The sequence below is a fragment of the Vigna radiata genome, chromosome 5 (assembly GCF_000741045.1).
Source record: "Vigna radiata var. radiata cultivar VC1973A chromosome 5, Vradiata_ver6, whole genome shotgun sequence".
Classification (NCBI taxonomy): domain Eukaryota; kingdom Viridiplantae; phylum Streptophyta; class Magnoliopsida; order Fabales; family Fabaceae; genus Vigna; species Vigna radiata.
In genome coordinates this window covers 30,489,931-30,501,220 of record NC_028355.1, presented here as the reverse complement: position 1 = coordinate 30,501,220, position 11,290 = coordinate 30,489,931, and the positions used below count along the sequence as shown (strand labels likewise).

At 36.5% G+C, this 11,290-nt stretch overlaps 1 protein-coding gene across 3 annotated transcripts in view; it reads right to left on the bottom strand.

The window, feature by feature from the left end:
• Positions 1-10,972, bottom strand: part of LOC106762894 (protein RRNAD1) — a 28,468-nt gene extending 17,496 nt beyond the window's left edge. The window contains exons 1-3 of one of the 3 annotated variants that reach the window (XM_022781383.1): positions 10,726-10,972; positions 10,545-10,640; positions 610-693 (exon numbers count right to left, since the gene is read on the bottom strand). In XM_022781383.1, coding sequence (XP_022637104.1) covers positions 610-693; positions 10,545-10,640; positions 10,726-10,848 — 303 coding nt within the window. In that variant the 5' untranslated portion in view covers positions 10,849-10,972. The remainder of the gene's footprint in view (positions 1-609; positions 694-10,544; positions 10,641-10,725) is intronic. The other 2 variants (XM_014647008.2, XM_014647007.2) reach the window with 2 other exon arrangements.
• Positions 10,973-11,290: the final 318 nt, after the last annotated feature.

Below are 11,290 nucleotides of genomic sequence, written 5' to 3'. Positions count from 1 at the left end.
GACCTCCTTTGTAACATACACCTTAAGATTTGAGTATAAAGAATGTTTTGCATTCAATTGCATTACTTCTTTGAGATAGAACTTTGTCTCTTAGTATGATGGTGTGGCTTCATTTTCCTAAGTTTCCTTTCCTTTCAATCTTTCATGTTTAGTATATTAATTCCATTTCTTAATTATTCTTCATTTCCCTAAGTTTCCTTTCCTTTCTCTCTTTCATTTTTAGTCTTTTAATTCCATTTCTTAATTATTTTTGTTTAGTTCTTAGTTTCTTTTCTATCTAGGCATGTTGATCCATTTCATTTTCCAACAACTAGTCACCAAGTTTTCATTAGCTCAAATGGAAAGGGCATGAGAAAATTCAGTGTAAAAAAGTCCAATTGACACTCTCATAATACAAGCAGCACAAGATAAATGAATAATATGCATTGCCACATAGAGAGCCCCAATCTGTAACCAATGGATTCTGTTTCTGTGATAATATATTAGTAAGATACAAAACAACCAAATAGAATGTGTAAGCCCTTTCATTAAATATTTAAATTTCAATCAACAAGATCTAGCCCAGATTTTACCATGGTAAAGGTGAGTAACAAGGAAAAGATTACATACCATGTTCATATCTGCTTGATCTTGACAAAATACCATAGACCTTAATTTTAGGATGAACTCCTTCAAAGAAGTTGGCCATTCATCCTGCCACCAAGTTTTTATTACATGCAAGGAGAAAATATATCATATATCATTGTTAACAAAGGAGAACATGTACACATCCAAAGTCAGAAAGAAGAAAAAAACATATATGCAAAACATAAATCCAATCCTGCAGCATATCAATCTAAGAAACCCTTAAAAATAACTGTTCACTAAATAAATACCATGAAAGCCAAATAAATTATTTTGTCCCAAATAAGCAAATAACTTCAGCATAAGAATAGTAGCCACTTTAGATAAAAATAAGGAAAAGAAAATTTATCACAGAGCTTAATTCCCCTCTCTGAAGTTCTCATATTTATACTGGCAATGGTAGTTCAGATACAATAAGTGAGAGGGAATACAAAAGAATAAGAAAGGTGAAATCTATAGTCCTAGGTACAGCACACATCAACTTTTCAATAAAGCCAATTTAAGACCTATTATAACACACACTCAAGTTGAAGGTAGACAAATTGTATGTACCAAGTTTCGTACAAATCAATTCAATCCATGGTCTTCTCGAGGATTTTGTTAACACATCTACAAGTTCATTAAATCCAACAAACTCAATACAGATTTCCACCGACAAAAACTTTTCCCTAATAAAATGATAGTTAAATTTCAGTTTCTCTCACAACTCTCTAAGTTGGTATCCAGAGCCAGCCGCCTGGGCTTTCAGTTTGTGTCGTCACTGTTGTTGTCAGTCATTGCTAACCGTCATTATCATTGCTGTCCGTCACCACCGCAGCTTTTTCTTTGGCAAAGTCAAGGATTAAGTGCACCTCAAGGAGCATGACCCATCATTGGTGGTCGCCGCTTCATTCTCCTCCCAATGTGTCATCACATGCCGCTTCTTTCCAGCCAACCTCGGCGTGTGGGCTTCATGTGTCACCTTCCCCATGCCGGAACATCATTGCGTTATTGTCGGTCGTTTCGCCTCAATGTCCTGAGTGCGTTCCCTGTTTTGTTGTTTCATTGATAGTAGCTCAGATCTAGGGTTTCTACTCTCAAAATCAGATTTTCCCTCTTCTATTTGGCCTTAGAATAGCTTCTGGTCTTGGAACACCTCTATCTGTTACTCCAACCATTACTTCTACAAAATTTAGCTGGAAAAACTATTTATCTTGGCCTTCTTTCTTGTCGTTATGGTTTCTTGGTCAAGGATACCATGATCATGTTGAACAAGATATTTCCAGTGTACCCAACGAAGAAAAATCTTAGTGGCAGAAGCTTGATTTTCAATTATGTACTGTTCTATGGCAATCTGTCGAAAAAGAGGTCTTAGAAAATTTGAGATCTTACAAAGCGTACTCCTCTTTTTGGAAAAGAGCATAGGATATCTTTGCTAATGATGTGCAACGTCTCTTTGATGCCACTCAAAGAGTGACTTCCCTGAAACAAGTAAATCATGATATGGTCGCTCACATAGGAAAGGCTTGTGCTGCTGTAAAGGAATTGAAGAATTCCTGTGGTTGATTTTTTAGAAGGCATAAACAAGAAGCTTGATAAGTTTCACATGGTCCTAATTCTAAGAAGTCTACACTCAGATTTTGATCATGTTTGTGATCAAATGTTAGCTGGTGATCAAGTCCCATCAATGGACAGCCTAGTTACTCGACTTCTTCGAGTACCTACATTAGTTAAAGACGAATATTCAATTGATGGTGTTGAAATATCAGCTATGGTAGCACCACAAGGAAGAGGAGGTAGAGGCAACCGAGGAGGATGTGGTGGTCGTAGTATGCGTCCTCAATACACATATTATAAAAAATAGGTCATAGTCGAGCGAAATATTATGCCTTACATGGATATCTAGACAAAGTTGCTCAAGTTTCTAAATCTGATGATCTAGAATCCATAATTTCAAATGAAAAATACCAAGAATTTTGTAGGTACAAGTCTTGTGGAAAATCTTCTAATCTTGGTCAATCCTCATCAATATCTAATGTGTCAACTGTTTACATATCTAAATCTGTGGAAGGTCATAGTCCATGCATCCTTGACTTAGGTGTCTCCGACCATATCTCTAGTAACATTCCTTCATTTTCTTCCATGTCCTCTCCAAAAATCCCTCATTTGTTACTGTTAGATATTATGTGTTTATGTTAATTAGGGAAATATAGTCCCTATGCTTATTATTTTATTTTTACATATTCATTTGTATATGGGCTTAGCCCACATTCTTATTATTATAAATACATTACCCTATGTGTATGCAAAGACACAAGGGAGATTTCTCCACATCTCTTTCACTATTTCACATGGTATCTAGAGCTTAAGTTCTAATTTGTTCCAGCCTCTTCCACGGTCTCCGGTACTCATCACTGTCGCAACCGCCGCCGCCGTCGCCGGAGTTCCAGAATCGACCGGCGACCACTCCATCTGAATCATCTCGGTCGGGCGACCATCGTGGTCCAAAGATCGCGGTGATCGGAGCACCCACGCGTCCCCACACACCGTCGTCGGAGTTCACAAATCCGCCGCTTTTCGCCGCGCGTGCCGGCTCGTCCCCGGAGCCCACCGCCGCCGACCAACACCGCTATGATCGCCTCCTCGCCCTCTTTCCAGATATGTGGTCGTTGCTTCAATCGGAGCACATTGAATTTTTAGGGTCTCTCCCTCTCCATGGCTGCCCAACGTAATAATCGGGGTCTGTCTCGCCCAGACCATCCTATTTCATCAAATAGCATAGACAACCCTGCACTCTTTCAGGAATTTCTCAGATGGTATGAGGACCGTCAGCGCCTGAGTTCCACTACATTTGCTTCTGTTACAGTCACAGGAAATCCTTTTGTTGGTCTAACTCACTCTCTCGGATCTTGGGTCCTTGACTCAGGCGCCACCGTTCATATCACCGGTAACAAGTCCTTGTTTTCTTCCTTGTCCTATCCGGATAATTTACCCTCGGTAACAATGGCTGATGGGTCTAGAGTCTCATCTCATGGTATTGGTATTGTTCATATTTTTCCGTCCATATCCATTGATCATGTACTTTATGTCCCTGGGTCTCCTTTTAACTTATTGTCCGTAAGTCGTCTAACTTGTTCCCTTAATTGTGTTATTTCATTTACCAAATATTCTGTTAGGTTGCAGGACCGGAGTTCGAAACACATGATTGGAACAGGATGTGAGTCTCATGGCCTATATCATCTCCGCCCTTCTCCACATGTTGGCGTAATCATGGAGTCACCATCCCTTCTTCATGCTCAATTAGGTCATCCCAGTCTTGCCAAACTACAGCAACTTGTTCCTAGTTTGTCAAAATTATCAAGTTTGTCGTGTGAGTCTTGTCAGTTAAGTAAACATACTCGTAGTTCCTTTCCTCGTAGTGTTTCACAACGAGCGTCATCCCCCTTTTCATTGATTCATTCTGATATTTGGGGACCTAGTCGTGTTAAGTCAACTTTAGGGTTTCAGTATTTTGTTACCTTTATTGATGACTATTCCAGGTGTACTTGGTTGTTTCTAATGAAGAATCGTTCTGAGTTGTTTTCTATTTTCCAAACTTTTTTCAATGAAATAAAAACTCAGTTTGGGGTTTCTATTCACACTTTACGCAGTGATAATGGCCGTGAATACCTTTCTCAACCATTTAAACATTTTATGGCTTCTCATGGTATTCTTCACCAAATGTCATGTGCTTATACCCCTCAACAAAATGGGGTGGTTGAGCGCAAGAATACACACCTTATTGAAACAACTTGTACACTTCTAATCCATGGTCAAGTACCCTCACGTTTTTTGGGGTGATGCAGTTCTTACTGCATGTTATCTCATAAACCGCATGTCATCTTCTGTCCTAGATAACAAAATCCCTCATTCTATCTTATTTCCTCAAGACCCTTTACATCCATTACCTCTTAGAGTTTTTTGGTCTACACGTTTTGTTCATAATTTTAGTCCTGGTCTTGATAAGTTATCTCCTAGAGCTCACAAATGTGTCTTCTTAGGATTTCCACGGTCACAAAAGGGCTATAAGTGTTTTTCCCCTTCCCTCAATCGTCATTTCATCTCAGTTGATGTCACTTTTGATGAATTTTCGTTTTACTTTTCACATTTATCTTCTCGATCTGTACCTCCACCTGTTACGGTTGATATTCCTTTTTTCTATGATCCTTCTCCTTCTTTAGACTCTCATTCCCCACAGGATCGTCCTTCAATTCTACCATCATGATCGTTTAGGTCATCAGAGTTCGTGTAAGTTGAAGATGATGGTTTTGAGTCTCAAGAACATTCAAGTCTTAGATTATGAGTCTCATCAGTTAGGAAAACATGTTAGATCTTCCTATCCTAAAAGGTCTGAGACTCGATGTAATTTTCCCCTCTCAAATGATATTTGGGGACAAAATTGTGTTACTTCGTTTGGTTTAAATTATTTTGTAACCTTCATTGATGAATTCTCTCGATGTACTTGGGTTTATTTAATGAAAGAGATATCTGAACTTTTGTGCATATTTATGTCCTTTTTTAATGAAATTAAGAACCAATTTGGGAAGACAATTGAAATCCTCTAGAGTGATAATGCTAAGGAATATTTTTCTGCAAAGTTGTCTTCATTCTTATGTTCCTAAGGAATTTTACATTAGTAAACATGTCTTCACGCTCCACAACATGGTATTGCAAAGAGAAATAATAGACATTTCATTGAAACTGGACGCTTCCTGATGTTGAATACTAATATTCTTGTGCATCATTGGGGTGATGCAGTCCTCACTATCTGTTTTCTAATCAATAGGATGGCTTCTTCCTCTCTTGAGAATAAAATTCCTCACTCTGTCATTTTTCCAAACGACACTCTATACCATGTCTCTCCACGTGTATTTGGGTGTTTGTGTTTTGTCCATAATGTTTCTCCAGGTCTTGATAAACTCTCTAAAAAACCTATTAAGTTTGTTTTCTTGGGATACTCCCGTCTTCACAAAGGGTATAAATGTTATTCTCACTCCACCAAGAGATATTATATGTCTGTTGATGTCACATTCTTTGAGGATACACACCTTTTTCTTATCCTCCATGGAGGATCGTTTATCTATTTAACAAATGTTTCCTCTACCATCATGTGATCCCTTGGTTATTCCTACTTTTGTACCTCAAACTCAAAATGTGAATGACATTGTTCCTCCACCTCTTCTCACATATTAGCGTCAGACACAATCTCAGACTCAGAACACTAAAGATCCTTGAGACTCAGATCCTCCTCCATCAGATCCCCCGATCATAGATCCTTCATCCTCCTCGCCTTCTCTTGACTCGACTAATAATTGGGCCACTGCCTTTCGAAAAGATATTTGCTCTACTCGTAATCCATATCCTGTTTATAATTTTTTTAGTTATCATTGTTTGTCGCCTCCCTATTTCTCTTTTGTTTCCTAGTTATCCTCCCTTAAGGTTCCTAATTATATTCATGAGGCACTTGATCATCCTGGATGGCTACAAGCCATGATTGATGAAATGCAAGCACTTGAACACAATGGCACTTGGAACCTTGTCCCTCTTCCTTCTGGTAAGAAGCCTGTTGGTTGTAGATGGGTCTATGCTATTAAAGTTGGTTCTACTATTGAAATTGATCGTCTCAAAGTTTGTCTAGTAGCTAAGGGATATACTCAGGTTTATGGCCTTGACTATTGTGATACTTTTTTCCTGTGGCTAAAACCAGTACGGTTTGTGTTTTGCTTGCTATGGTTGTCATTCGTCAATGGCCCCTTTACCAGTTGGACATTAAAAATGCCTTTCTTCATGGTGATCTAGAAGAGGAGATATACATAGAGCAACTTCCTGGGTTTGTTGCTTAGAGGGAGTCTAGGTTAGTTTGTATATTACATCATTCCCTCTATGCTTGAAGCAATCACCTCGAGCCTGGTTTGGTAAATCTAGTCGGGTTGTGCAAAATTTTGGACTGAAACGATGTGGGGGCAGATCATTTAGTGTTTTATGGTCATTCTTCTCCTGACAAATGTGTTTATCACATGGTGTATGTTGATGATATTGTTATTACACGGAATGACATCACTAGAATTACTCAATTAAAGAATCATTTGTTCAACCATTTTCAAACTAAAGATTTGGGTTGTCTAAAATGTTTTCTTGGTATTGAAGTGGCACAGTCAAGAGATGGTGTCATCATTATACAGAGGAAATATGCTCTTGATATTTTAGAAGAAACAGGCCTGACAAATTGCAAGCCAATTAATAGTCCTATGGACTCAAATCAAAAGTGAATGAGAGATCAAGGTGAACCTTTCTCAGACCCGAAGAGATATAGAAGACTCGTTGGAAAACTCATATCTTACCATAACAAGACCTTCTTTCTTATCCGGTGAGAGTTGTGAGTCAATTTATGCAGAATCCACATGTTGACCATTGGAATGCATTGATTCACATTCTTAGATACGTAAAAGGAAACCCAGGATAGGGATTGTTGTATGAGAATAAGGGAAGCACTTGGATCGAAGGATATTGTGATGCAGAATGGGCTGGTTGTCCAATTGATCGAAGATCTACTATAGGATATTGTGTTTTACTTGAAGAGAACCTTGTATCTTGGAAAAGTAAGAAACAAAAGTGTTGTTGCTAGATCTAATGCTGAAGTTGAATACCAATCTATGGCTTTAACTACATGCAAACTTGTGTGGATCAGACAACTTCAAGAAAAGAAATTTTGTGAAAATGAGCAGCTGAAATTGTACTGTGACAACCATGCAGCCCTTTTATATTTCCTCTAATCTAGTGTTTTATGAGAGAACAAAACACATAGAAATTGACTGTCATTATACTAGAAAGAAGTTGTTGTCCAAGGAACTTGTTACTAAGTTTGTCAACTCTAATGAATAAATCAGAGACACTCTGACCAAATCTCTAAGGAGGCCTAGAATTCAATTTATATGTTCCAAGCTTGGTGTATATGATCTATATGCTCCAGCTTGAGGGGGAGTGTTAAAATGTAATGTATTTTTCTAGTAGGCCTTTTAGGGCCTTCTGTTTTTCCTTTGTATGTTGAACTACTATCCCTTATAAATAGGATAGTATGATGTATTAGGGTTAAGAAAACAGTAATAATAAAATTTTAGTTTCTCTCCCAACTCTAAGTTATACAAGATCACAAGTGAGACATGTCACTGCCCTACGCTCAGCTTCAACAATTGACCAGGAACTACATTTTGTTTCTCAAAGATAATATTTCCTCCAATGAAAACACAATATCTTGCAGTAGAAAATCTATCCATAGGATAACATGTGCAATCAACATCACAATATCCAGAGATTTGGGTATTTCCTTTATCTGTGTTAGAATAAGCATTAAATATAGTTAGCAAGTAGTTGTATTAGGAAAATACTAGTACTTATTAGTCTTACCTATCTTAGTCCCTATGTAACTATAATTGATCTTTGATCTTCCCTATAAACATTGTATCATAATCCTATCAATATAAATATGAAACAAATGGGGGGAGTTTTCAAACTCTCTCAATTTACACTTAAATATAGTCTCTTTTATTTATCTCAACTTAAATATAGTCTCAGTCTTCTCTGACGCAATTTTCACCATTCATCGTGTCTGTCAACCACCGTCCAAAGTTTTCACCAGCAACTACCGGATCTAAAGGGTCTTTCTGAACGACAGCTAACCCCACCTATCCCAGAAGTTGGTTCTCCTCCACACACTACAACACGCTCATTCTGTGTCCGCCATTACTAGACACTTGTCACCCACGTGTAGCCTTCCTCTCATAGGAACTTTGTCATGCCGCCATCACAGGTCTCACTAGAACTCCCTGTCTCTGTTTTGAACTTTGGAAATTCATTCTGACATGGTCAAAGGCATAATAGTTGAAGGTCACCCTAGGGTTCTCATCTACCTTAGTTGTTTTCTCCTTCTCTGCCAACGACATTGTTTGGAACACTTGTCTCTTTCTCTTTGCACGGCTTTCCTAACAAAACAACCAATGTCTCTAGTATTGAAATTGTTAAACCGAAATTCTCTGATGAAGAATACCAACAATATTTGAGGTTGAAATCTAATAGCTTGGCATAATCATCTATAAATCACAGCTTCTCGATAGCTTGAATCTCACAATCCATGGAAGGTCAAAGTCCATGGATAAAATTGAATCATTGCTTCTAACCACATTTTTGGTAATGCCTCATTGATTTCATCTCTTTCCTTTCCAAAAATCCTTTTTTCATCACATTAGCCAATGGCTCTAAAATCTCCTCCTAAGGGTTTGGTCAGGTTTCACTTTCTCCTTTCTTAAATGTAAAAGTAGTTCTTTTTGTTCTTTCTTTTGTTCAATCGATCTTATTTATTTGAGTCAATTAACCAAGTCTTTAAATTGTTCAATAACTTTTGATGTCAATTCCTTTGTTATACAAAAACGTAATACAAGGTGACTTATTGGAAAAAGATATGAGTTTGGAGGTTTGTACAATTTTAGAGCTAGTCAACGTGTGTCTTTTTTTGCTTCTCCATCTACAAAACTTTTGCATGACCATATAGGACATTCACAATTGTCAAAATTAAAATAAAAATGGTTCCCGGACTTAGTAGTCTTTAGCTATTAGAATGTAAGTCGTGTCATTTAGGTAAACACATTAGATCTTCTTTCCAAAAAGATTTGAACCAAGGTGTAATTCTATTTTTTCTATTATTCATTATGATATTTAGGACCAAGTCATGTCTCATCTTTTGGTTTCATTTATTTTGTTACTTTCATTGATGAATACTCTAGGTTCACATGGATTTATCTTATGAAAGAAGAATTATTGTCTACCTTTACATCTTTTATGAATGAAATTAAAAATCAATTTGGAAAAGTAATTAAAAGTTACGGAGTGACAATGCCATAGAGGACTTCTCTAATTTTTCTAGAGTTTTAAGTTCACATGGCATTTTACATCAATCTACTGGTCCTTACTCCTGAACAAAAATGATATTGTAGAGAGAAAAAATAGTCACTTGGCTGAGACTATTCGTACCTTATTGCTTGGTGCTAATGTACGAGTCCATCATTGGGGAGAGGGCGATGTGATCTTTATTGCTTGTTTTCTTATTAATAGAATGTTGTCCTCTTCTCTCAATAATAAGGTTCCTTATTCCATTATTCCATTGGAGATGTCACTCAAATGACACTTATATTAGACAATCAGGTTGTTCTTAATATTAGTTGTAATCTTTCTTTCATGAAAGGATCAAGCACGTTGAAATTGACTATCATTTTATTCGAGAAAAGATTGTACCTAAAGACCTAGAATTAATTATATTCGTAAGTTTGGCACTTTATAAGCACAAGATTAAGGAGGAGTATTAAATAATGTTAAGACATTGTTAGTTAGAATATCTTATGTTAGTTACAATAATATGTGTGTTTGGACTTAGTCTATATTTTCTTTTATTATTCTTCGTTATAAATATATTACCCTATATATATTTTCTACACAAGGGAAAATTAACCGTATTCCTTGTTTTCACTATTTTCAAAATATATGTTAATTTTAGTTTATACAGAAGTTCCTTTACTTAAGTGATTTTGAAGAAGTGAAACCAAACATAGCCCAGATGTCATGGAGGAATTTAATTTTAGCAATGAAAGACAATAACATCGGAGCTATAAAACACAGAATGCAAAGATAACAAGTAGCCATTATCAAATTAAGCAAAGCATCCCAAATCAAATACTAAAGTTAAACCTGAGCTCTTAAAACGGAATCAGAAATAATCTATATCAACAAGGCAAGCAAGCGTAAACTAATCCAAACAACAAAGGATGCATTTCAGCAAATATTGCTAAACAGAAAACCTAAATTGGAGAAATAAAAATAAATAAATAAGAAAAAGGAATATTGGAAAAAGCAACCTGAACTGCACCAGAAGGTATCAGCAGAAGATTTTGAACAGGTTCACGGCGCAGGCATTCGATCCATTCGGCCTCAACATTCTCCCATAGCCTATCCTGAAATTCAATCATCACCATTTCCTTATACTTAATTAAATTACAAATTAAAAAAAAAAAAGTGAAAAGTGGAATTCAGATGAACCTTGAAGAAATTGACAACGTGAGCATTGATTAAGGAAGAATAAGGCGCAAGGAAGTGGATAATGTCGTTGATCCATGCCAGTGTCTCGACAGCGCTCTTGCATGAATACCGGCACTCACCCATCGAACCCAACACTAAGGGAAACAGCTTGTGTGACACTGTATCACTGTCACCCTTTCTCCGTTCCGCTGCTAAGGGCACAGTGGGATCGGATGGAATGGTATTTGAAAACAGTAACTTTATTCTACTGTAATTCACTGGTTAATTTTTGTTAAATGTCTTTGAACACATAATTTTTTTTCTAGATTTGGTCTTCTTTTCTAAAAGAAATTACCGCAGATAATTATTTATTATTACTATTTGAACTTAATCTTATATTAACATTTTAATTTATAAACTTAATTATTTATAAGTAATTTAGTTTAAAAATAATCGTTTAAATAAATTATAATAGTGGTTAAATTACTCGCTAGATTACACGTTTACATTGTGTTTATATTAAAAAAATAGAAAATAATTTATTTTTATGACAATTTTGAAATGTTCTATGATAAACTGGGTATTA